The following is a 26,795-nucleotide window of genomic DNA, read 5'->3' on the forward strand; positions in this document are numbered from 1 at the left end:
TGTATGGAAACCCCCAGGACCATTTCAGGGGGAGGACCTGCAGGGTGAGGAAGGGGCTTCGCCCACTCCCAGGCAGCAGCAGACCAAATCCCCGGCTGTCAGTGCCTGTGGAGTTTATTGCCTCTTGCCCTGGCCTAAGGAGCTTGAACTTGAAACGGCACAAGCAGGATTCACCGCCACAGCTTAACAACAACAACGTTCGATTTATATACCGCCCTTCAGGATGACTTAACGCCCACTCAGAGTGGTTTAAAAAGGATGCTGTTATTATCCCCACAACAAAACACCCTGTGAGGTGGGTGGGGCTGAGAGAGCTCTGTGAGAGCTGCGACGGACCCAAGGTCACCCAGCTGGCTTCAGGTGGAGGAGTGAGGAATCAAACCCAGTTCTCCAGATTAGAGTCCCGCGTTCTCAACCACTACACCAAACTGGCTCTCCTAAGGAGTTTCCTCTTTAAACAATTTTTCATCCAGCCCAAGGAAGGATTCCAGTGAACTCACAGACTATTTTGGCTGGTCCTAAGAGGAGGCATTCTGAAGATCATGTTCTGATTTTACTTTGGGTTCTACACAGCTGCTAACAGCTTCTGTCCCCTCCTGAGCCAAGCCAGCTTGATCTTGGCTGGCAGCCACCGAGGCCCAAGAAAGGATGCACATACCTTGTTTATCATGACAGTATTTCCCGGTCCTGCTCTGCCAGAAGGGCTAAGGGCCAGCTTGCAGAAACCACCCAGCTTAGGTGGATCTTTGGGGCAATCAAGCAATGCTGCTCCTGCATACAGGGGGGATCTTGGTGGCGGAGTCTGTTCTCCCCTCACCTCAGAGCTGCTCTTTCTAAAATTTAAGGTGCTATGAGACAGACACTTTGCCAAAAAAATGGGTTTGAACAAATTAAGTTAGAATTTCTTTCTTGCCTGAAAAACTTCTATGCTGTTCCCACCATACTGATACAGCTGCTTTCCCCTGGAACTTTTGCAAAAGAGCCAGATAATTTGAGATTCCCTCTTAAGGAATGCTTGTCTGCAGATATAACACTGGTCTATGTAATAATATTTTGAAGCCACAAGGAGGACAGCACAGCCAAAATTAAATAACGTTAAGCCTTAGTGATTTCAGGGGATGAGATTTCACCATGTAGTCAGCCCAAAGAAACCGATGACAGAAAATTCTAGCTGTATCTCGTAAAACCCCCTTCAGATGGCACAAGCTATACCCAATCCATTCCTTAGGGTGTCAGTTCTCAACCTGGGAGCTGACTCCATTTAATTGCAAGAATGTAAACAAAAAAAAAAATTGACCATCACACTGAAAGTATACAACAAGGTTATCTGATCACAGTAGTTTAAATTTTTTTAAAAAAAAATTGAGATAAAGTGGGGGTTGTGGTATCTCTGCAACCAGGAGCCCTAGCCCGCCCGCCCGTTTCTTCACTCCAATTTTAGGGAATTACAAAAGAGAGAGAACAACAGTGACCCCAGCAAACGTACAAAGAATGATCTAATATCAGATTATCAGTGCGGTTGTAAATTTTTTAAAAACTGAATTCTCTCTCAAAAAAAGCTGTGCCTTGAACACGAGAACACAGGCACAGATATGTAAAATGCTGGCAGGGTTTCTTCCTCCATTGCGTTCGTCTTGAGTCAGTTCCCAGACTCTGAGATGACATGCGGTGGCTTCTCCTCTCCTTTTACCATTCTTTTTTCTTCTCATCCATTGAGACGCCTCCAGGGCCGAGTGCCACCACAAGGAGGAGGCCTCCAATGACTGACATGGTCTGGAAGAAGTCGTACTTGAGGAAGTCGTGCATGGGCTTGTAGGCTGGGATGGTCCAGAAGGCATTGAAGTAGATGTTGATGGCAAAGAGCCAGATGACCAAGGTCAAGGCAGCCAATTTGGTCTTGAAACCCACAGCCACAAGGATGATCAAGGCTGTGCCCACAATGTTCTGCAGAATCTGCAGTGGAGTAGAGAAGACAGCGAACACATCAGTGGAGATCTGGAACAGGGTACTACCCCCATTGCCAACCTAACGCCCCAGAGGCTCGCTGGTCCTGGCACCCCAGGCGTGGCCACCAGGCATCCTTACAACGTTGCACCTGGTCATAATGTGCACTGAAGATGCACAGGAGCCCGAACACACCACCTTCAGTGGGAAGGGCATGAGAAAGACAGGAACCTCCGTAGGCAAGTTGGAATGGCTGGTCACTCTGGGGCCACCAAAGAAAAATACAGGTCTGGACTGGGGCTTTTCCTACAGACAGACAAGGAAATCCTAGCACAGGAACTAGTATTCTGTAAGCAGTTGGATGATATTCTGTAACTACAGAATTTTAAAAACTACAGAGTTTTAAAAAAAGAACGTAAAATAAACCACAAAATTGTCACATTCAAACAGGTACCATTTGGATTAGATTTCAACTTCATTGTGTATGCATGCTTTTGTGAGACTAGCCGCAGAATCACAGGAGATTCTCGCCTCATGGTAAGGTTTCCTTGTTTAAAAAAGCAGCTGTCAATCTGAGCAAGGGAAACTCAGTCTGGTATGCTATAGATTCTGGATGGCCAAAGGCCATCCAAATCAACCTCAAGACAGGTGAGAAACCTGTTAGGACTACAAGCAGCTACCTAATAAAAAGCCCCATCCCTTTGGCTTAGTCCCATGGAATGGCATGTAGCCAGTCCTCCTCATCCTTAGAAGCAAGCAGGGAGACTACAAAAGTGACTCCCACCAGGCTTCTTATGTGCAGAAAAAGCAGCCAGGTGCCTTTGTCACCTGAATATGGTGGTCTCAAGCATATTTTAAGGACCACCTTCTCCCATATGAACCTGCTCGTCTACTCTGGTCATCTTTGGAGGCCCTGTTTTAGGTGCCTTCCCCATCTGAGGCTAGATGGGTGGCAACCCAAGAAAGGGCCTTTTCAGTCATGGTGCCAAGACTCTGGAACTCCTCCCTTGGGAGATTCTTCTGTCTCCCTCTGTCATTATCTTCTACCAGCAGGTGAAGACCATTCTGCTTCATCTGGCTTAACCTCAGCAAACTCTTACTGACCTCCATCTTGGTTATGTCAGTACTAGTAACAAAGCCTGTTGTGGGAAAAAATACAACAGGCTCTAGAAAGGGGAGGGTAGGCAGGTGGGCATTACCTCTTCCTCCATGACTGATCTTGGCTGGGTGAAGGGGGGGGAAGCATTGCCATCTGCTCCACACCTGATCCTGGGCATGTGAAAAGGCAGGTGGGCATTGCCACCTGTTCTGTGCCTGATCCTGGCTGGGTGAAGGGGGAGGAGGGCATTGCCTCCTGCTCTGCCTGATTCCAACAGGTTGAAGGGGGAGTGGGCATTGCCACCTGCTCCGTTCCTGATCTTGGCTAAGTAAAGGGGGTGGGATATCGCCACCTGCTTTGCTCCTGATCCAGGCTGGATTGGGGGAGGGGGCAGGCATTGCGTCCTGCTCCACGTCTCATCCCGGCTGGAGGAAGGGGGCAGGCATTGCCACCTGCTCTGTGCCTGATTCCAGCAGATTGAACAGGAGGGGTTAGGCATCGCTTCCTGCTCTGCACCTGATCCTGGCCGGGTGAAGGGGTGTGTGGGCATTGCCACCTTCTCTGCTCTTGATCCCAGCTGGGTGATGATGGGGGGGGGCATTGCCACCTGCTCTGCTTCAGATCCCAGCTGGGTGAAGCAGGGGCTGGCATTGCCACCTGCTCCACGCCTGATCCCAGCTGGGTGAATTCAGTGGGCAGGCATTGCCACCTACTCTGCTCCTGATCACAGCTGGGCAGAGTGGGGGCTGGCATTGCCACCTGCTCTGCTTCTGATCCCAGCTAGGTAAAGGCGGAGGAGAGACATTGCCACTTGCTTTGCACCTGATCCTGCGCTGGCTTTCCCGCCTCAGTGCGCTCTCTGGGGGGACGGGCTGCCTCTTCTCGGGTTCCCTCCACAGCAGCGCCCTCTGGAGGCGCACCAGGGTAGGAATTGAGTTGTCTGGAACACGGTTAGCCTTTTATATAGTAGGATGACAGTATTTTTGGAGCTAAATATTTACAGATGCACATTTTTAATATCCTTTTAATGTTTTAATGTTTCTTGCCCTCTATCTTAGCTACCTTATATGGGAGAAAAGGCAGCATATAAATGTTTTAAATAAATACTCAGCTGTTATGCAGCTGACTAGATCCTGAGAGTTATTCTCTCTTAATTGCAGTTGCCTGGAACCAAACAGACAGGTAAGTTTTATTCTCTCCAGTTAAGATGTTTAATTGCAATTTATGAAAGTGTTTTTATGAAAGAGTTAAAAAAAAAAAGATCCGAGTACTTACTGAAAAGAAACTAGCATCAAAATGCAGTAATGTCATGAACATTAGGACTAGCAGTACCCGTCCACCCAGCTGCATGTACTGCTTTGGTGAGCTTTCCCTCATGGTGGGCACACCAGCAAACATGCTTTTCCCCTCCGACCGAGACTCAGCCAGGAGCAGGAGCAAACCACCCCCAAGAGCGAGGTTCCTGTAAGAGAAGAGGCGTGAGAGAAGCTCAAGCATGCCAACTTACAAGGATTTTTTGCTGGTTGCTTCCCATTCTTTTCTGAAGACAAGTCTGACCAGAGAACAGACACATGCCCAAATATTCCGATGCAACCTTGATAGGCAAAATTCTCAAGGCTGCTGTGGACAATCTTCCTCAGCCACTGCACCCAAAACCCAGAAGCAACCAAAATTTAATTTGGACTGAATGAAAGAAGGCAATGAAAATTTGCCGTACCTCATCAAAAACTTCAGGTCCCATAGTATGCTGTATGCAACTGTCTGGAAGAAAACAACCACATGTGAGCAAACCCTTAGATACTCCAGTCCATCCCCTTTCAAGGGCTTTTAAAAGCCTCTGGAGTCAGAGGCAAGGTGGTGTCAGGAAATTCCAGCAGCACTGGGGGCCCTGCAGCACTGGCAGGGCTCAAACCCAGGTCATGACAACATGTGCAGACCGTCCCTGCGCCCACAGCGGTTGTGCCCTGCGCATTTCAGCCCACCAGGGGAGCCCTGCAGAGGGAGCTTTCCCAGTCATTCCCAGGGCCAGTTCATCCCGGCTAGGGCAGCCCGATGAAGGCAGAGTCCCTCTGCCTGTCTGCATTTACTCACCCCAAGTTCCTTTCCCCCTTTACCCCCTCTCTTTGTTGCCTCTCCCACGAATGATGTTCGGATTATAAGCTCTACGAGGCAGGGAATTTTCTCTTTACCTGATGCTCTTCTGTAAAGTTTCATGCACTTGGATAGCACTGTATAAACAGTGGATGAGCTGGGGTCTTTAGCCAGGCTAAGAGGTGTGTGTGTGTGGGGGGGGGGGGTGGTTGTCTCCTTTTTGAGATATTAAATTTTTATCCTGCCATTCCTCCAAGGCAGTCTACATGATTCTTCCCTCTCCAACTCTATTAATACAGTTTTAAAAAATTATTCACAATTTTCATGCAGAGCAGTGAGGTGCCCACTGCAGCACAAAGGAATTGCCACATACTCACTTGTCGTGCTGACAGTTGCCACAGAGTTGTGGGGTAGTGGTGGAATGTAGTTTAAAATGGAGCCCACACCACCCTCCAGATAAATAAAAAAGGTGAGAAACGCCACATTAAGATAAGAGGTGAAGAAATGGGCAGAGGGTAATTTTTCAGAAAAGCACGTCAGTATTCTGAGTTGCAGTCATTGCCCACCTGTAAAGCTATAATTCCAAACAATCCAAAGCAGGCGTATTGAACGAAGTTCCTACTCAGTACCAGGATGCAGCCACCTGAGAAACGGATGAAAAATAGACATGGGTGAGTTGCAGCTCCAAACCAGCCCTCATCAACATGCTCCGACTGACATCCGGTGTAGGTCTTAGAAGAGAAATGCAACTGGACTCAATAGGACTTATTTCTGAATAAACATGCTTAGGATAGCACTGCTGGCTGAATCTCCAAGGCAAGGGTGCACTTCTGGGCAAAGAGTGCATTTAACCAGCCTGTCCTGAGCCAAACCTTCAAAGCTTTCCATGGCAGGTTTGCCCCTATCCTTTGCCCCTTTTGTCCCAACATATTCCTCCCTGTGACATCCAACTCCCTAAAGGCAAGTGTCCTCTTAAATGGCTCCACCCTTCTCCTGGCTGCTTCATGTACCTGGGCACTGCCCCCCATTCTTTCCTTCAGATCCCTTCTCAAAACTAACGTTTTCTGAAATGCCTCTGGCTTGCACCCTGGATTGCTACACTCAACAGAGATCTCAACTGCAGTTCAGCTGACCGGTAGTTGGAAACAATGCTGAGCTACATTTACTCATAGCCTGACTTAGAAGAAGGTGCCCACAGCTCGGTGGCAGAGCACTGGTGTGGTGTGGATAAGGCCCTCAGTTCAGTTGCCAGCATCTCCTACTCAAGTTTCAGGTGACAGGCACTGGGGAAGACTTTCCACGAGAAGACAATACTTGGATGGACCAACTGCTCTGTTTAGTATAAGGCAACTTTATGCATGGGAGCTTGGAAGAACAGAGGCTTGCCTGAGGCCACTGACTGAGCTCTGAGCCTGGCAATGTGCCTACTTACCCAGAATCTATGCCACACAGCTCTGCATTTAATGGAGCTTTGTGTAGCAATGACAAAGGAGGATTTGGGTCACCTGCCCTTTCTAAGAGCTCAGAGGGAGTTACTGGAATTCCAATTTTATCCTCACAACTGTCCTGTGAGGTACATTAGGCAAACCTCTTTCAGGCCAATGAAACACCCGTGCCTCTAAAACCAGACTTAGCTTAGCAGCTGGGAGCTTAGAATTCAGTTTCCTGGTTCAAAGTTGGCAGTTTGGTCTGTTTACACGGAGGATGGAAGCGCTTGACAAGCCATCTTGGACCACTTACTTAACTGTCCAAAAAGATTTATGAACACGAAGATGGAGGCCAAGAAATAGCCACAGTTCCACGTGGCATCAATGTAGTCCCTTTGCTCGCTCCACTGGAACCACATGCGAATGCCATCTTCGAGGAACGTGCTGATCAAGCAGAGACGGGCCACATGGGGGAGGTACTGTTTTGTCAACCGTAAGAACTGCCGGAAGAAGAACTACTGTTAAGAATGTACTACTGTCTCCTGTATTTATGAATGGATTTATGGACGTATTTATGAATTGGTAGCACTTTGCACTTTCAATTGCACTTAATAATTACATTTTTTTTATTAATTGTCAACCTGTTTCCTGTGGGTGTGGTTTTCCTCTGTGTTCGACAGCTTGATACAGGAACGGCCAATTTTGTTTGTCGGAAGAAGAATGCAGGCATGAAGAACACGTGAGAAGCAGGACATGGGTGCCAGCCAAGGTGTGGCATTTAGGTGTGACATCTATCCTCCTATTTTACTAGAGGCAGTTTCTCCTCCAAAAGGAGCCTCCAAAATCATTTGCTCCTAGGTTTACCAGTGTGCCTCTAACTTTCAATAGTAGATAAAATTACATTTGGAGGAATGCTTAACTTTGTCAGCTGAGAAGGCCGAGTTTTACAACACACAGAAATCTTACCCATCAAGTAGCCCAACCCATGTTTATGCATGATTGGAAGGAGGGAACCGAGAACAGTGCCTCCTGCAGAGACGCAATGAACAGCCTCATCTGAGAAAATAGTGTTGCACTTACATGTAACTGTTGTTCGTCTAGGTCTTCATGCAGGCACATTTTGGGACTGCACAGGTGCAGGCTGGCTTCCGGAAAAGATTTACAAACTCTTAAATGCTAGCGAGCACTCCCAGTCAGCAACATGCATGCATGGGGTGTTGCCAGGCAGAACGACCCATCTTCCCTCAGTTCCTCCTATGCCGCCACAAGAATTTGAGTGTCTCACAGCAGGGTAGATGGGAGGGAATGTGTGCCTGCACAAAGACCTAGACGAACAACAGTTACAGGTAAGTGCAACACTGTTCTCATCTACCGTCTTCAGTGCCGTCCCACATTGGGAGAATAGCAAACTACTCACTGCTGGAGGAGGGTGTGAGACGATCAGGCAAAGAGAGAGTGGAGTACTGCTGTTCCCACTGCTGCGTCTCTTCTTGCATTCACATCTACGGAATAATGCTTTATGAATGCGTCCACAGATGACCAGGTAGTTGCTTGACAGATGTGCTGCAGAGGCGTGCCCCTTAGGAAAGCTGCTGAAGAAGATTGCGCCCTAGTGGAGTGTGCTCTGATGGTCACTGGGCAGGGAACCTTCACTGAGGAGTAACACCATCTGATGGCTGTGACGATCCATCTAGAGAGTGATTGATTGGCTACCTGGAAGCCCTTACGTGGGCCCGAGTAACACACAAAGAGGGCTTTGGATTTCCTAAAGGGTTTTGTTCAGTTAATGTAATACAATAAAGCCCTCTTTACATCTAATCTATGCAGTGTGCATTCTGATGCTGATGTAGGATTTGGGAACAGAACTGGTAGGACAACCTTTTGTTGCAAGTGAAATCTGGAAACCACCTTAGGGAGGAATTCCAGGCTGGGGTGTATGATGACTTTTTGGTCAAAGAATTGCAGGAAAGGTGGGTCTTTGTGCAGCGCTGCAAGTTCCCCCACCCTTCTGAGGGATGTCGCTGCTACCAGGAGCGCTACTTTCCAAGAGAACAGGTTTAGATCGCGTGTAGCCAGGAGTTCGAACGGGGGTAGCATAAGTTGCCCCAAAACTAGAGAGAGGCTCCACTGAGGTAAGGAAGGACTTCTAGGTGGGAAAGTGTTTACCATACCCTTCAGGAATTGTTTAGAGGCTTGGTGTGAAAACACCATCCCGCCATCCACAGGTTCATGAAAAGCTGAGATGGCAGCAAAGTGGACTTTTGATGGATGAAGCAGAGAGGCCTTGTTTCAGAAGGGATACCAGATAATCAAAAATAAGTGATGAGGGGCAAGAAAAGGGGGGGGAATGAAGTATGTGCCACCCAGGTTGAAAAACGAGACCATTTGTGGCTGTATGGCGATCTCATAGATGCTTTTCTAGCATTCAGGATGATTTCTGTAACTTCCCTGGAGAAAGGGATGGTTAAGGGAGTAGGTGCCATCCTGTGAGTTTGAGGATGGCCACATTTGTGGTGGAAGATTAGGCTCCCCTGTAGGAGCTCTGGGACTTCTTGGAGATGTGTGAAGGAGCCCTTGGACATTTGCCATAGGGTTGGGAACCAGTCCCTGCATGGCCAGAATGGGGTGATTAGAATGCAATGTGTTTGGAAACTTCTGAATCTGCCCAACACCTTGGGTATCAAGGGAAGGGGAGGGAAGGAATAGAAGAGGCTCCCTTCCCAGGGAATCTGAAAAGCATCCCCAAGGGACCAGGGATCCAACCCCTCTAGGGAGCAGAAGCTTCTAGCTTTGGTGTTGTGGGATGTAGCAAATAAGTCTATTCTGGTGTTTTCCAGGCCTGGAATATGGGACGGACTTACGTGGGGCTGATGGAGGCTTACGTGCTGAGGTTTGAACAACCTGCTCAGGGTGTCCGCCTTGTTGATGTCCCCTACAATATGAACTGTTTGAGGTAGAACATTATGACGTATCACCCATTCCCACAGTTCTGATGCTTCTGAACAGAGAGTCAGTGAGGCAGTTCCTCGTTTGTTCAAATAATGGAGGGTGGTTGTGTTGTCTGTGTTGACCTGAACTCTCTTGTCTCATAGAAGATCTGTAAAGGAGACAAGGGAGTAATGTATTTTCCTCAGTTCCAACACATTTATATGAGTCTGACCATTCTCTTTGTACGGAGAGGTCACCACAGTGTGCTCCCTAACCCCTAAGGGAGGCATCAGTGGTGATGGAGATATCTGGGGGATGTATTCCAAATTGCATACCGCAGAGGAGATTCTCATCAGATGTCCACCAGTGTAAGGATTTGAGGACAGATCTAGGTATTGAAAGTTTTCTCTGCTGGGAGTTCCCAAGTGGGTCAAAGTGTCTTATGAACCAGTTTTGTAGTGGCCTCATGTAGAGATGGGCAAAAGGTGTGACACCGGATGTTGAAGCCACGAGACCCAGTAGTTTTTGTATCTGTAATGCTGGCTGGAACCGGTTCCTGTTGAATATGGAGACTAGGGATTGCAGTGACCTTGCCCTGTCTAAAGGCAAGAGGGCCCTCCCTGTTAATGAGTGCAACCTGGCACCTATAAACTGGATGTCCTGGGTCGAGAAAAGAGAAGACTTCTTCCAGTTAACGACAAGACCCAAATGGGAAATAGTATGAACAGTTATATTAATGTGTTCCTGGAGTAGGATCTTTGATTGTGCTACCAGGAGCCAGTTGTCTAGATTGGAGTAGATGGAGCACCCCTTAGAGCTGAGATAAGCTACAACTGCCGCCATACATTTTGTAAAGACACGGGGCGCTGAATACAGGCCAAAGGGGAGGACTGTGTATTGAAAGGCCTGGAGGGAGACTCTAAGGAACTTCCAGTGCTCTGCGTGTATGGCGATGTGTGAAAATAAGCATCCTTCAATTCAATCACAGCAAACCAGTTTCCTGGTTCTAGGTATTGTAAGACACTAGAGAGAGTCAACATTCCAAACTTCTCAACTTTAATAAACAAAATTAGACTGCGGAGGTCTAGTATGGGACCGAGTCCACCATCCTTCTTCTCCACAATAAAATATCTGGAATAAAATCCAAACTGTGAATCGTCAGGTAACACATGTTATATGGCTCCTTTTGCCAGCAATTCCTAGATAACAGGAGAGAGCACTTCAGCAGAACAGGCTGAAGGGTTTGAAGGGAGGGATAACTGTGGCAACTCTGTGAAATGTAGCCTGTAGCCCTGTTTGATGACTGTAAGAACCCAGGATGAAATCGAAGCCCAAGCCTCGTAGAAGGGAGCTAGTCTGTCCCGGAAAAGGAAAGGCTGTGCCTGTTGAGGGATGGTCCGTCAGAACAGTGATTTTTGGCCCTGACTCGACTTAGGGGATTGAGGCTGTTGTTGTCTAGACTTGAATTTGCTAGGCCTCTTCATCCCCGTCCTAGGGTAATTCTGGTAGCCTCTCTGCTGATAGGACTGATAAGGATACCTGGAGTGTTGGTGGTAAGGAGTACGCTGTTGGTATTGGTATTTCTGGGAATGCTGTGGCTGCTGTTGTTGGGGAGCTGTTACGCCGAGTGAGCAGGCAGTTTGCTGCTTCTTTTTCATCTGCTGTAGAGACTCGTCAGTATGTTCCGAGAAGAGAGAGGTCCTTCCGAAGGGAAAATCCTCAAATTTGTTAAGCTTCTTTTGGGATAGAGCGATGTTAAGAAGCCAAGAGTGTCGTCTGAGGACAACAGCAGAAGCCATGGAACTGGATGCACAGTCAGCAGAATATTTGCCTGCTGACATTTGCTGTTTGGGTAGTCTTTTGGCTTCACCCTGTAGGGCTCTGATTAGGGCTCTCTTGACTTCGGGCATGTCCTGAGTATAGCTAGAAAAGTGATCCCACAGGAAAAGGTTGTAGGAGCCCATTATGGCCTGATAATTGGTGATCCTAAACTCTAGTGCAGCTGAAGAGTATATCTGCCTTCCCAGAGCGTTTAGCTTTCTTCCCTCCTTGTCCACTGGAGAGGAGTGGGAGCCATACCGACGTCTAGATTGAATCTCCTGTCACTAGGAAGGAGGGGCGCGGATGACTGAAAAGGAAGGCACAGTCCTTCTGCTGCAGCTTGTAGCAGTTCTAGATTTTTCTGGATGTAGCAGGTAATGAGGCTGGTTTTCCCCAAATGCTGTGTGCTATATCCAAGAGAGCCTCCACAGCTGGAAAGGCAATGGAGGCAGGGCTGTTACTGTATAAGGCCTGGAGAACTTTACTTTTAGGCTTAGGTGTTTCTGAAGCGATGTCCAGATCAAGGGTGCGAGCAATTTGGATCATTTGTTCCAAAAACAAGCAAGTCTTTAGTAGGGAAGGGGGATGTAGTGTCCCTCACAGTTGATTCAGGTGATGGATCCAAAGCTAGATCTGAGATGGCATCAGATTGGGAACCTATGTCCTCGCTATCGTCGGAATTGGATGGAACTGAAGATTGGGCTTGGAACCCATAAGAAAGTGTGAAGGATGCTGCCGTGGCCAGAACCGATGTAGATGGAGCTGGCTGGTTTGGAACTGAGGTGGTTGGAACCAGAGGCGGGATTGGAGCAGATTGCAGCCAGGCTAGGAAATCTTGCTAGTTAAGAGGCTTGTGCATAGGGTGTGCTGGCTGGCCATGATGAGGTTAAAGTTGGGGCTTTCGGTAGAGTTGAGCCCCAAGTAGTACCCCGTAGCTGAGTCAGTTCTGAGCGGCTGTACGGGGGTATGGGAAAGGAAGCCAAGCTTGGATCCAGTGAGAAGCTGGGCTGGAATACTTCTGTCCAACTTATCTCTTCTTGCTCATGTCTCAACAGTTGGGGTGCGAGGTGGTGAGAGGGTAAGCGGTATCTCAAGAATCTTCTCCTCTGTGATAACGGAGGGTGTAGAAGTCGAAGAGTGGTGATGCCGGTAAGAAGGGGTGGAAGCCAGGCGCTTTGGGTGTTTGGAATTGTCCTTCGTCTTTATCGCTGGGGGCTCTGAAGCCGCACACTCAGTCCGTTCTGGGGAGTGGGGTTTTCTGGAATCCGACTTCAGTTTGGAATGTTTTGTCAGAGCCAAGGCATCTTTAGACGGGGCAGTTGTCAGAACCGGTGGTTGGTTCCGATGTGGATCTGGGGTGCTGTGGACAGTGCCTTATTGGATCGCGCTTTCGGTTCCTGCTTGGTGGACAATGATGAAGCTGGCTTTTTGGAACTCGTGAGGGACATTTCCCAAAGCGCAGCTTTTAAACGTGCAGCATGATCATGCCGTGCCTTAGGTGTGAAGCGCTTACAATGCTGGCAGGCTCCAGCACTGTGTCCCTCACCCAAGCAGAGGAGACAGAGACTGTGCTCATCTGAATGCGGCATTTTCGTGTCACATTGTGAACACTCTTTAAAAAATGCCTTTTGAGACATAGATTACTGGTGTGGCAATGCAACAATCTGACAGATAACAGCGAGAAAAAGCAGAGAGCGTAAGAGAAGAGAGAGTGAAGAACTTTTCTCAGTGGCGGCAAGAAAGGAACTAAGGGAAGATGGGTTGCTCCGCCCAGCAACACCCCGTTTCGGCAGGAACACCCTGCGCATGTGTGTTGCTGACCGGCAGCGCCCTCTAGCATTTGAGAGCCTGTAAATCTTTTCCGGCAGCCGGCCTGCACCTGCGCAGTCCCAGTGTGGGATTGCGCTGAAGACCGTAGACAAACAAGCAATTCTGCTACGTCTCTGTATTAGACGTGACTGAATAGTCCAATCCATGGCTTTTTTTCAGGGGGAACGCGGGGGAACGGAGTTCCGGAACCTCTTGAAAACGGTCACATGGCTGGTGGCCCCGCCCCCTGATCTCCAGACAGACAGGAATTGAGATTGCCCTCCGGAGGGCAATCTCAACTCCCCTCTGTCTGGAGATCAGGGGGCGGGGCCACCAGCCATGTGACCGTTTTCTCTGAGGGCAACCCACTGAGTTCCACCACCTCTTTTCCCAGAAAAAAAGCCCTGGTCCAATCACACCTGATGCAGAAACTTAGCTGGCTTACCCACCCTCCAGTGGTTTCAGGGAGGTAACCATGTTGGTCTGCAGTAGAACAGCCGAACAATCCTGTCGCTAGATGCAGAAAAAGCCTTTGCTCACTTAGATACTTTTTTATTTAATTCAGTTAGATGGAATTTGGCACAGAGATTTGTTAGAATAACTGAATCTTTATATATCCTCATGGACACATGAAAGCAAATAACTTTATAGAAACTATTTCCTGAGCCTAAAGGAAAACATTTTCCTTCACTGACTTTTGTTGCCTAAGATAACAATTCTTCAATCCCAGCCCCACTGCATTTTTTGCAGTGTAATTTTGCTGTTACATTGAATTCTTTTATCATATTTTGTATTTGGTTCACTGTTTGAATGAATACTCTTTCTTGTACCCGTGATTCGTCTTGCCGCACTGCACTATTTTATTTTGCTAGGAAACTGTGCTGTAAGATTCAAATGTTTTTTTTATCATACTTTGTAATTCATTTGATGACTGACTGAATAGTTATCATATTTGTATTTGCCTTAAGTACCAGTGAGAAAGGCAGGCTGTCAATGAAACTGCTACTGATAATAATAATCCTCCATCATCATCATCAATAGAGAAACAAGACAAGGGTCTGCCCACCCCCCTTTCCACACTATCCACTGAACCACTTGCTGAAACAGCTAGAAATAATACGGAAACTGAAACATGCAGATAAGAAAACTCATCCATAAAATTCCAACTGCTTGCTGAGGACACAGTTATGGACTTCACTGAAGCCACTCTGAACTTGCGATGTGAAAATGTGACGGTGAAAATATCAGGGTTTTGTGTCAACTGTATAAAATCTGAAAACGTAGTTATTAAGCTAACTGAAAAATACTGATGAGTACAAATCAATAGTTTTTTGCTATGTAGAAAGCACTTAAGGAACAATCTAAAATTATTGAAAGAGACCTGGCAGAGGAGGGTACAATCAAGTTTTTCTGGCTCAACAGAGTTTATATAATCAAAATGATATTTTACCATAGTCTAATGTTTCCACAAATAACCAATATTACCTCCCAAAATATTATAAAACGGTGTGTACACACACACGCAGAGAGAGAGAGAGTTTTATTTGAGACAAGAATAAAACTAGGTATTTCCGCAACACCCAAATGATAGATGGAGTCTCACACCTTCCATCCTACTACGGAGCATCTAAGCTCAGGAGTATTATCCATATCAAACGAACTGTTAAAGACAGGAAAGACACTGAGGAATCCCTGTACAAATCAAGTACAAGGTATCTTTGATGCAGAGTTTATATTAAATAGCCTCCTTTTAACTTCTACTATCAACACTTCAAGTAGGCGGTAGGGAAAACATTTATCTTAAGGCAGGGTGGATAAAAATCAGTGATTTTCTTTTAAATGGATTTTTAAAAAAACCTTAAAATCAGATTTTTTTAAATTTAAATTGGATTTTGTTTGATAAAATGCTTTTTGAGGAAGAATCTAAAGATACTTTTCTATTTAAGATACAGTATAGCTTTTCATCATGAAATAAAGATTAATTTTTAATTAAATAGTATGAGCGTATATTCATGCAATGTCTAAAAAGTTTTGCAAATGAATTCCATCCATCCATTCATTCATTCATTCATTCAGGTCCCAAAGTCATGCTCTCTCAGAGGTTTCTGTAAGATCATTTTGGGTAATTTTCTGTCTAGAAGATGCCATCACAGATGCTTGCTTTTGCAGTTCTCAAAACTGAATCTGTGTCTCTAAAGATAACGTGCCTCTCCTTACAGCAAAAATATTTTAAAATAAACATAACATAGAAAAAGACCTAGATCCTATTGTTCCTCTTCAAATCCAGGGCTTTTTTTTCAGCAGGAACGTGGTGGAACGGAGGTCCGGAACCTCTTGAAAATGGTCACATGGCTGGTGGCCCCGCCCCCTGATCTCCAGGCAGAGGGGAGTTGAGATGGCCCTCCACGCCACTGAGCAGCGCGGAGGGCAATCTCAACTCCCCTCTGTCTGGAGATCAGGGGGCAGGGCCACCGGCCATGTGACCATTTTCTCCGAGGGCAACCCACTGAGTTCCACCACCTCTTTTCCCAGAAAAAAAGCCCTGTCCAAATCTATGTACACAAAATCAACCCCATACTTCTTAAGCGCTAAGTTCAGTGAATAGAAGCTTGTTTGGGGTGAAATAGATCTAGATAATGTTAAGAACTAGGTGTGAGGAGGGAGGGGCAAGCAGTGAAAGTGAAACTTTTTGAGCAAAATACCCCAGAAGTCTTGAGATCTTTGAGAGCGTAGCCTGAGATTTATCATATTTTTCTCTGCCTTGTAGAGAGACCCTATAATGGCAGCAGGAGGTAAAGGAAACCCAGTTTGGGATTATTTTAATAACATCCCTCTACTTATGGGCAAGGCAAGCACGTGTGCAAAATGCAACTATAACTGTAAAATTAACTTGAGAGGTTATTGTTCTAAAAATGAAACCTTAACAACCTTAACAACCAGTAAGAACGGGCCTTTGTGTAGAAAACCGTGATTTAAATAAAGTCTTATTGATTCCACTCTGGCTCCAGCTATATCCCCAGCACAATCTTTCTTGGCTTAGGGTTAAGACTCGTCTTTAATTATAACATTTCATTAAAAAACCCAGATTTCACCAAGGAGCCAACATATTTGCATAAAACTGAAAACAAAAATACTGGGAACATAGCCTTGGAATATGATTCCCAACTATGCATATAAATGGGGAAAAGACAATGGCTTGCATTTTCCTTGCAAAATTTGGTCTTACATAACCTATCCTTTATCTCATCTTCTAGTAATCTTGAGTCTTTAAAATTTTTACATGATGCTATTTGACCCCAACAGAGAGCAACATTTGCTTTTTTTCTGTCCCGTGTAAATCGCTTGCTTGGCCCCTTCTGTTTGTATTGTTCCGAGCCTTTTGATGAACCTATATTTAAACAATTTTTAAAGTTTTAAAAAATTCTCCTGCAAAGTTTACCGCAACATCTCTAGGAAGGGCTGTCTGTCTCCGAGACTACGCCAAGTCACGTTCTGCTAGGGGAAATTCTGAGACAGGATTAGACAGCCACCCTCCTAGAAATTGGTAAGGATTCCTTTTCCTTTCAGGTTTTGGAATTCTGCAAACAAAGGTTCAATGTGTGATTTCTGTTTTCAAGATTAGCATCTTTAAATGCAACTCATTTCTGGTTTTTGTAAAAGGTGATTATTTTGAGCTGCTAACAAAAACTAAGGTCCATTGCTTTGCTGGCTATCTCAGTTATTTCTAGTAGCTTGGTATAACAACAATAACAATAACAACAATAGATTTATATACTGCCCTTCAGGATAACACCCACTCAGAGCACTTTACAAAGCATCTTATTATTTATTTATTTTATGTCATTTATAGTCCACCTTTCTCACTGAGACTCAAGGCGGATTACACAGTATGAGATTAGTACAGTCAATATCAAGGACATTTCAATACAGTATCAAGGACATTTCATAAGCAATGCCATAGGGTAAACAGATACAAGTTTAAAAGACATAGTATTAGCCAGAATCCAATACAGAGGAGAAAAAATACTGAAGCAGAACATAATCAATTCTAGGACTAACATTAGACAACATGGAGCACTGGTGGTACATGGAAGTACATATTTAAAGCAGCAGATAATATGTAATATCCCCACAACAATCACCCTGTGAGGTGGGTGGGGCTGAGAGAGCTCCGAGAAGATGTGACTGACCCAAGGTCACCCAGCTGGCTTCAAGTGGAGGAGTGGGGAATCAAACCCAGAGTGGGGAATCAAACCCAGCTCTCCAGCTCTCTTAACCACTACACCAAACTGGCTCTTCCACCTTTTCCTCTAGAGGCATTATGGCTGTTTTCCGTTCGGATGCTAATTCTTGTTTTAGCACTTTTAGTTGAGTGCTCATCTCAGAGGTAAGATCTGAGGAGGCAGGTTCCAGGCTGGCATTTTTTCATCTGTGGACACATCTCAGGCTCCAAAACAAGATTTCAGGCTCCCTTCTCCCCTGTGAGAAGATGTAAGAGGCATTCTGTACATTCTGCCTCTTCTAAGTATTTTCAGTTTGGTCTGATTAAAGACAGCTGTTAATTATTTTGTCCTAGTATGGCAAGGAGTCCCAGGATGCCATCTTGCCCAGGATATGATCTGCACCCTTTCTCCACAGGACTCACCTGTGCTGCTTCGAGGGCACCTTAATGCCATTAAGCATCTTCTGCCTCACTCACTCAATTCAGAAATGTGACCACTTGATTTGGCCACCTAATAAAACTGGTCCCTCCCAAGAAGCAGACAGAGGAACGATCTTCATACTGATGAACACTGGTGGCTGAAGCAGGAAGAGGCCACCTGCGTGGGCGGAAGTTGCATTCTGAGCAATGCCAAGCAAACACCTCATCACCAGCCATCATTCAACTATGCAGCACTTTCTGCAGCTCGCCAGATTAAAACATCTATGCTGAACGTCACCACGGACCCAGAAAAATGATTTGATGGTTGAATGGAGATTTGAAACGGGTTGCCCAACTAACCACCCTCAACCTTGATCTAGTCTCAACACCCTAACCACTGGTTCTCCAAATTCTGGAGTTCACACATTGCTTCACATTTGTAGGAAACTATTTTTTTAAAGAATTTTATAGCCACCTGAGGCAGGCTAAAAGGATCAAAAGCAGAACAACAACAAGTGAAATCAAATTAGTATGTAATCTGCCTTGGATCTCAGTGAGAAAGGTGAACTATATACAAACAACAACAACAACAACAACAATAATAAACAAGCAACTGATCCCTTGGGGTGGGGATCAGTGGGGGGGAATACAGAATGGCCCACTTTCCTGACTTTTCTCCTTCAGCCCTACCGACAGCCTTCAGAGAAACCCATCCCCACTGCAGAGGGCAAAAGAGCGGCATTCTGTTGGCAGCCGCCGTGTCGTGCCACCCATGTCTGTTGGTATAAACCTGCCCCCTCCCATCCCTGGGTCATAATAAGCGTGACTAATGAACATTTGGGCTTTGTATAGCAAGAAACATAAAACCATGGCCTCAGTAAGATGGCCACAGCTTTCTGTACCTTGGATACTCCCAACACACTGGGAGGGGGAATGGGATCTTAAGGAAGTTCACTGTAAGAGCCTGAAAAACCCTAACTAAATGAACCTCTGATCTGACCCAGCGAGACCCCCGTCCAAACTCATAATTAATCCATCCATAACCGGTTTCTAATAATAGACGGCAAGCAGCCAACAGATGCCTGCGTAACTTCTCTGCCAACAGAAGCTGTTTCCCCAAATGTTGCACAAGGCTTTGTCACCCTTGAGGGCATTCCCTTCCACCTGCCATCTCCTACCACAGCTTCCATGCAATGGGTCTCCAAGGAAAACAATCCCTCTGCCAGCACCCACCTTGGCAACAGCTACTGATGCACCCACCCCCTGCCCTCGAGTAAACTGGGCTAAGACAGAGAACTCTTTCACCTCCAGTCACCTAATGCTTTGGTTTTTTTCAGCCGTACAAGCTGTGGGAGAAGCACCCCAGCGTTCGAGAGGGAGAACGAGGCTGCTATTACCAGGACTGTGATTGCTATTCAGCTTCTACAGAATCAAAGATTTCATTCACAAAACAAGTAGCACATTTCTAGCCCTTATGGCTGCAAAGAGATGCTGAAAAGTGCGTGGAGAATGCCTGCCAAGTCCTCAGAAGCCAGAGAGGTGACTGTAAGATTATTATTAGCCTCCTCCAGCCATGGTTATTAAATCAGGTAATACTAAAATAAGAAAAATGTACTAATGTGCTTAATTTGTATAGTTTATAGAGTCAGCCAAATTCAACTGTGTAGTAAAAGCACAAAACATATGCCTTGGTCATACCTGCTGTAGCACAATGGTTAAGTGGTTCGGCTGCGAATCAGCAGTCTACGGGTTCAAATCCCACTACTGCCACGAACTCAGTAGGTGGCCTTGGGTCAGCCGCTCCTCTCAGCCCCACCTGCCCAGCTGCATTGTGGGGATAATAATAACACTAACTTGTTCACTGCTCTGGGTGGACACTAATCTGTCTAGAAGAGCAATATATAAGCACAGTTATTGTTATTGTTATACCCAAGGATCCAAAATTCAGTCATCATTAGTAACCATGAATCTCCTTCTGGCAATGTAGCTGTCCTTGGATGTCCAGTACAAAGAGGCTCCTGCATTCCAAAGTCTTCTGTGCATGCCAGAGGGAGGAGACAGTATTAGTGGCAACCATGAATACTACTGGCTGGCTAGCAAGGGAAGCAAGAATCGGGAAATCCCTGTTCTGAACGTAATTGTCCTTCCTAGGCCAGATACTTTTCCTTCTAAGTATTTTAGCTGAGGCAGACAACAGCTGCTGATCAATTTGACATTTTTGTTAGGATAAATAGTTTGCCGCTCCAGTCATCTAAACAAGCTTCAGCTAAACATTATTTTCCAGAAGTTCCCCATGACTCAAGTAGCACTCAAGTCCAGTAGCACCTTAAAGACTAATAACATTTATTTCAATATGAGCTTCCACATGCCAACTGTGCAAATAGATGAAGCTCATATGCATAACCTGCTATTTTGTAAATCTCTGCACACCATACAGTTATGTAGTTCAGCAGCAGCAGCAGCGGTGGTAGTTGATATGCCTGAGTCAGCTGTAGAAAAGGAGGAATCAGCAGAGGAATTACTCATCTGCAGAAACATAACAACTGGTCTGCAACAGAATGGGAAGGCACTTTGCCACACAATCCGACTTTGCAACGCAAGCCCATCCGAGTTGTTAGAGCCCACTTTCTACAGAGACCAGGGGCACAACCAGGATTACGCAGAGGCCCGATGGCTTCTGTGTAAAAAACCTGCAGTCTCCTGTGGAAGAGGCAATTGAGAGCAGAGAAGTGGCAAGGGGAGAGAGAGGTCCCTGGACTTTTTCCACAACTGAAGTGTCTCCACACCAAATCACCCTCGAATGGCTTTTCCCCCCAGTGAGGTTCCAGATGCACGAGACATTCCCTTCCCCACAGGATTTGCACCGTGGACTGTTGCAAACGCACATCTGAAGCCCCACGGAGAAAGAGTTGCTTGGGGGACAGAACACTTGGAAGCAATGTACATCGCAGGTGGAGAAAGGGTTAAGCAACCCACCTCCCCTACTGCTTCTCTGTTCTCAATGGGTTAAGCAACCCATCTCCCCTACTGCTTCTCTGTTCTCAATGGGTTAAGCAACCCATCTCCCCTACTGCTTCTCTGTTCTCAATGCTCCTCTCAAAAGCAGAAGGGAAGGGAAGGGGGAGAAAGATGCAGTGGGGAAGCATATTTTATTTGTAGGTCCCTATGTGTTCTGTATGCTGCTTTATCAGGGGATCTAGTTAAAAACCAAATTAAAGGAGTATATTCATTCCTTTAATTTATTCATTATTCCTTTAATTTTGTTTTTAGCTAGATCCCGATGAAGCAGCATACAAAGCACATAGGGATCTACAAATAAAACATGCTTCCCCACTACACCTCCCCACCCCCCCGGCTTTTCTTGGACCCTCTCAAAAGCAGAGTTTCAAACGTGAAAAGGACGACCATGGGCTAGTGACACCCATCTGTTTGTAACATCCAAGCCAGACCATCCACTGGACATGGGGGCCACTCTGTTGCCACTGTCCAACAACTGCAAAGCAAATGGGAAACAATAAAAGCCATAATGCTAGCCTTCAAATTAATTATTCAATATACAATCTAGAATTTAGTACAATTTAAAAAGCACCAAATGCTCATGAGTCACCAGGCCAGAAGGTGTTTCATCATCTGCATCCAACAAAGTCGTCTGTAGCCCATGAAAACTTATCAGCAAAAAAAAGATCCTTTCTGGGGCTACAGAGAAATTCCTGGTTTTTTTTTTTAAAAAAAAGGTGCAAACAAGCTGTTTGTAGAAGCCTGAAGCTGCTTCATACTGGCAATTTACAAAGAAGTGAGCCGTGACTCGTGAATGCTCATACTGAAATAAATGCTGTTAGTCTTTAAGGTGCCCCTCGACTTCTGCTTCATTTGGCTTCCAGCCAACCATGGGTGTTTTGGCACACAGTACCCCGGAACAAGTATACAAATGCAGACCTCTCTCACCATGCTTACAAGGAGATGAAATTCTGATCTCTTAAAACTGGGCAAAAGACACAGACAAAGTGCTTCCTACAGACTATTAACTGAAAGGTTGCTTGTATTGTGGACTCTGAAGGGTGAACAATCCTCTGCAGGTACACTGAATTGCAGGCTTCCACGTGGATGCAGAATACTTACTACTATTAGTTTACATAATGCTCTGGGATGTATCCAGTGCTCTGAGTAATGGAAGCAAAAAAAAAAATGCCCCAAGAATTATAGAAAACAGAGAGCGGGGAAAGGCTGTGGCTAGAGTAGCAACTCATTCTTAATACTTCATGTAAGTTGTGGGGGGCAGAAGGGGCAAGAGATGTGAAGGAGTTACGCCAGAGAAGTGAGCTTTGGAATGGGGGGAGGGCACTGCATAGCAAGGAGTTGTGACCAGGGAGGACTAGAATGGGAGTACTGCTTAAGACAGAGTGGGGGGAGAGCAAGGATCGCTTTTCCGGCATCAAGATAGGGAGGAGGGGGTAAGGATCACGAGGGAGGGGGCTCTACAGGCAGGGGAAAGCAACTTCTAATGGATGCTGAAGGGGATGGGAAGCCAGTGCAGGGCAAACACTTCTAACTAGAGCTTTGTAGCCCCTCACTCAGCATTCAGGTTCATGGCTGAGAGGAGAGCTGACCCCGGGCATGCCCTGCTCACAGGTACTTGGAACAGTAGCCCTCTGGGATGCCACTCCACTGAGTTAAACAGGTGACTAGCTGCCCCTAAAAGACCAACAGCGTTTATTCCAGCACAGAGTCCAGTGGCACCTTTAAGACGAACAACTTTATTGTAGCATAAGCTTTTGAGAACCACAGCTCTCTTCGTCAGATGCATCATCAGCTTTCAAGAACCACAGCTCTCTTCATCAGATGCATCGTCAGCTTTCGAGAACTACAGCTCTCTTCGTCAGATGCATCTGATGCATCTGACGAAGAGAGCTGTAGTTCTCAAAAGCTTATGCTACAATAAAGTTGGTTAGTCTTAAATATGTTACTGGACTCTTTACTATTTTGCTATTACAGACTAACACAGCGAACTCCTCTAGGTCTGTTCCAGCACTAACTTTCATCAGTCAGACCTCCACATCATCAGATGCAGGTTCACCCACTGGGCAGATACAGCTGATGAAAGTTCATACTAGAATACATTTAGACAGCCTTTAAGGTGCCACTGCTACAATCAAACTCACAGCCACCCCTCGGGTGTTATCCCACCATACAGGAAGTCTGTCAGGGCAATGGAGAAGTCCAGCCAAGCTGCTAGCCCTCACACTTTAAACACACTTTGCACCAAAGTGACAGAGATCACTGGTGTTGCTCCCACCCTGCTCTCAGAAGGCTTTTTATCCTGCGCTAAGCCAGGATTGGTTACCAAGGGCCATTCCCCCCTCCCCTTCAATCCTTGGGGAGCACAAGTGGTTATAATTATATATGGCCACATACAACTGGCTATCCCTGGATGAAAGTATAAAAGGACACTGTATGAAAAAGGCACCAATGGCTCCCTCACGACCTGCCAGACACACAAAGCAGCTTAAACTGAGGCTTGTCACAGACACTGGGCGAGTGTCGCAAGGACAGAAATGATGGGCTGGTTCAATACATTTTTACAGGGCCAGCTTACAGGCTCTTCAGAAAGAATGCTGGTTGTACATCTCTTTGTTCACAAACGTGGGAATACAAGTGTGTGCCTAGCTTGCCGTCTACACACCTAAATGTGAACAGAACCATCCACCAGCTGTTTGCTACTTCTCCATTTTCTCAGTTGTGCCTGTTCACATTCAGTACCATATGGACACTTTGGTTTGTAAAAAGGAGATCAAAAAATTCCTTGGGTCAGCTTCTCCCCCCACTCCTCATTGTTTTACTTATTCCAAGCCCAGTAAGGAACCAGATACTATAAAAGGGCCGTAGCAATGAAACCAAGAAAGTTTCATTCTTCCAAACAGCCAGGGCTGTAGGAAAGGAGAGCCTTTGGCCAGTCTGGCTCCAAGCCAGAGAGGAGAGACATTTGGTCCTTCTGCCCAGCTAACAGGATCAATAATCAAACCTAATTCCTGGATGAGATTAGCAGGATTTCAGTCCAGTGTTTCTTTAGAGACCAGCAAGGTTTTCAACAAGTTTGTTGGTCTCCAAGGTGCCACTGGACTCAAATCCTGCTGTTCTGCTGCAGACCAATACGGCTGCCTGCCTGAAATGATCCTGGATGAGACCCCTTTAACCAAGAGACTGGAAAGGTTTTTTTGGGGGGCGGGGGGGGGGGGAGAAGGCAGATCATATAACTCTTTGGGGTGACGCCTCTTCAAATGCTCAGTTATCAAACCAGAAAGATGTCAACTTCACATTATATGTATCAACTTCCCTGCACACCCCTTGCCTAGTATTTGCAAGGAAATGCTGCTCTACATCGAAGTCCCCGTTATTTGGGGGCTAAGGAAACGGCCCTAAAGACCACAAAGCAGGCAAGGAACCTCCATTTTCAATGGACTGTGATAAATGGGTTGTGCAAAAAGCTCTTTTTGCCTTAGAAACGCAAGGGTAGGAAACACGAATCTCTCATGCACATCTCTTCCGCAGAAAAAATATAGGAAAGAGAAAGGCAGGGGTGGGAGCCCCCCATCCTCCAGGTTTACACCCACGTAGAACTCGGTCGCAACACTGTAGAGTCACAAACTTCGTACTTCCCACCGTGGAAACAAAAGCCCGGCCAAGCAAGACTCCCCCAGGCAAGGGCGGCTCGGAAGCTCAGCCACGGGCTCGATGCCCAGAAGGTGGGAAGATTTTTAACAGGAAAGGCATCAGGGATCGATCCCCTAAGATTGACAGGAAGGGGGGGAGGCGTTATCGGTTATCGGAGTCGGTTATCAATAAGGCTATTGGCAGACCCCCCCCCTCCCTTATTACAAAGGCAGGGGGCGGGAGCTCAAGGGGCAGCCCCCCTCCGGGAAGACGCAGCGCGGACCCCCGTGGGGCGGGTACGGCCTGGAGGCAGATCCCCAGCCCACCAGGCAAAGGCGCCCGTGTCCGACCCGGCCCCTTGATGGTGGCGGGGCTGCCCCCACTTTTCCGCCCGTTTTGCTGCCGAAGATTTCTGCGCTGCCCGCGCAAGCCCCTCCGTCTACCCCGGGCGAGAGCTGCACCGCCGTCCCCGACGCCTGCTGTGCCTGGGGGGCGAGGCACATCGGGGGGGCCCCCACCCACCTGGTCGGCGAAGTCCTCGGCGGTGCTCATCAGGTCGCTCTGCCCCATGGCTCCGGGGCGGGGGGTGCACGGCGCCGGGAGACGGCCCAAGCTCACGCCTCGCCTCGCCTCCTCCGCCGCGCTTGCAAGGCGGAGCGCACAGGAAGTCGCGGCGCCGGCGCTCGCCTGGCGACTGCCACGTAGGCCAACTCTTAAAGGAGCAGCCCGGGGGGAGGCGGGCCCCGATCCCCCGCCGCCGCCCCGCACGCCCGGCCGCCGCCCTCGGCGCCCCTCTGCCGGGGAGCCAGGCAAGCCAGGCGCGATCCTGCCAGCGCAGCGGCCTCGGCCTGGGGAGGCGCGCGCCCAGGAGTGGGCCCGAAGGGGTTAACGGGGCGGCCGGGCGCGCCAGGCGCTTCCTTGACACGTTTGCACGCAAGGAAGCCCCACAGGGTGCGCGGGCCTTCTCCCGGGTCAGCGTGCGGCGGGTTGCAGCCTTCGCTGCAAAACATATATCCGCGTTGACTCCGAAGTAAAATGTAGCGGGATCGAAGCCCGGCTGCAGTCCTACGTTCGCTTCCCTCTGGGAATGAGCTCCAGAAGGGAAGAAAGCCGGATATAAGAGCAGATCCAGGTGCAACAGCGCCTTAAAGGCCACCTCGATTTCCAGGATTTGGGCTTCTGGGAATCAGAGTTTCCTTCGTCAAATAGGAGTGAGAAAAGGAAGGCAGGGGGTGGAAGGGGTATCGCAGATTAGAGTGTCAAAGGGAAGCCCAAACGGAACAAAAAGGGAACACCGCTGGTGCTCCCATACGGCTCCCAGCTCAAACCAGTTCAGTGCATTGTTAACGGCCTGCTGCAACCTATGCTGGACAGTGCGACTGTTCTCTCACACACATTGGGAAGCAAACCCTTTCGTGCCCACAGGCAGCACCTCGACCTTACACAGCTCCTCACTCAACGACACACTTCCCAATAGGCACACAGACTTTGGAGACGGGGCCTGCCGTAAACCAAGATGCCATCTCTGCCCCTTTTTCACTCCAACAGCACAATCACTGGACCTAACAGCTCCAGCTATACCTTCTCAGGTTTGTTCACTTGTTCATTTCCCAACATTATATATGCCATCCAGAGTTAGCAATGCCCTTCATGTCTCTATATTGGACAAATAGGTCAGTCCCTTCACAAAAGACCAAATGGATATAAATCTGATATCAAAAATCACAACATTCAAAAACCAGTGGGAGAATGTGGCAGGGCTTTCCATTGCTGAAACTCAGTTTATTTGCAAATTTGGAACAATGCATCCTCCCAAGGTTGAATCAGGATGTAAGATTTTTCTCACAGATGCTAATTTTCTTCACTTCGCACCCAGGCCCTATCAAGCTAATTGCAACATCCATTATAGCTGGCTTCCTGATACTCTAATTTACAATACCCCTCCCAGACTCAGCCTGCATTATAAGGACTCCTTCCTTTTCCCACTCCTATCTGAGGAAGGGAGCTTTGACTCTTTAAAGCTCATAACTTGAAAATCTAGTTGGTTTTTAAGCTGCTATTGGACTTGGATTTTGCTTTCTGACTGCAGCCCAACATGGCTACTCAACATGAAACTGATAATATGTAATAAATTGAAAGTACAGATGAGATGTCCCTTCCAATGATGCTTTTATAGTGAGTTATCTGGGTGTCCAAAGCATTTCACATTCATTGGTTTTTAAGTAAGATCCATAACAACTGTGTAAGGCAGGCCACCATTGCTAGCCCCTGATACCAGGGGCAGGAAGCACTGAGAGAGAGAGAGGCCTAGTGAATTTTCTGCAAAAGGGAGATCTGAGCCAAGGAACTTCCTGATTTGTAGCATTGTGTTGCTTTTGTGCACACA

General features: G+C 47.0%; 3 protein-coding genes across 8 annotated transcripts in view; 2 read left to right on the forward strand and 1 right to left on the reverse strand.

Annotated features, from left to right (window-relative positions):
* SURF2 (surfeit 2) overlaps nucleotides 1-19,365 on the forward strand; it is a 33,721-nt gene extending 14,356 nt beyond the window's left edge. For 4 of the 6 annotated variants that reach the window (XM_054997316.1, XM_054997314.1, XM_054997312.1 and 1 more), the window contains exon 7: nucleotides 19,099-19,365. The gene's annotated coding sequence lies outside the window, so the exon portion shown is untranslated. Of the gene's footprint in view, nucleotides 1-1,950; nucleotides 4,313-19,098 lie in introns of those variants that run through there. The other 2 variants (XM_054997317.1, XM_054997313.1) reach the window with 2 other exon arrangements.
* On the reverse strand, nucleotides 1,221-25,249 carry SURF4 (surfeit 4). Its single transcript, XM_054997309.1, has 6 exons — nucleotides 24,932-25,249; nucleotides 6,875-7,061; nucleotides 5,701-5,777; nucleotides 4,761-4,804; nucleotides 4,319-4,505; nucleotides 1,221-1,953 (listed from the first exon to the last, which is right to left on the reverse strand). Exons 1-6 carry the CDS (start codon nucleotides 24,977-24,979, stop codon nucleotides 1,687-1,689), a joined length of 810 nt encoding a protein of 269 aa, XP_054853284.1. The 5' UTR covers nucleotides 24,980-25,249; the 3' UTR covers nucleotides 1,221-1,686.
* STKLD1 (serine/threonine kinase like domain containing 1) overlaps nucleotides 24,438-26,795 on the forward strand; it is a 45,665-nt gene continuing 43,307 nt past the window's right edge. The window contains exon 1 of the mRNA XM_054997278.1: nucleotides 24,438-24,501. The gene's annotated coding sequence lies outside the window, so the exon portion shown is untranslated. The remainder of the gene's footprint in view (nucleotides 24,502-26,795) is intronic.

Source organism: Eublepharis macularius, chromosome 14, assembly GCF_028583425.1.
Source record: "Eublepharis macularius isolate TG4126 chromosome 14, MPM_Emac_v1.0, whole genome shotgun sequence".
Classification (NCBI taxonomy): domain Eukaryota; kingdom Metazoa; phylum Chordata; class Lepidosauria; order Squamata; family Eublepharidae; genus Eublepharis; species Eublepharis macularius.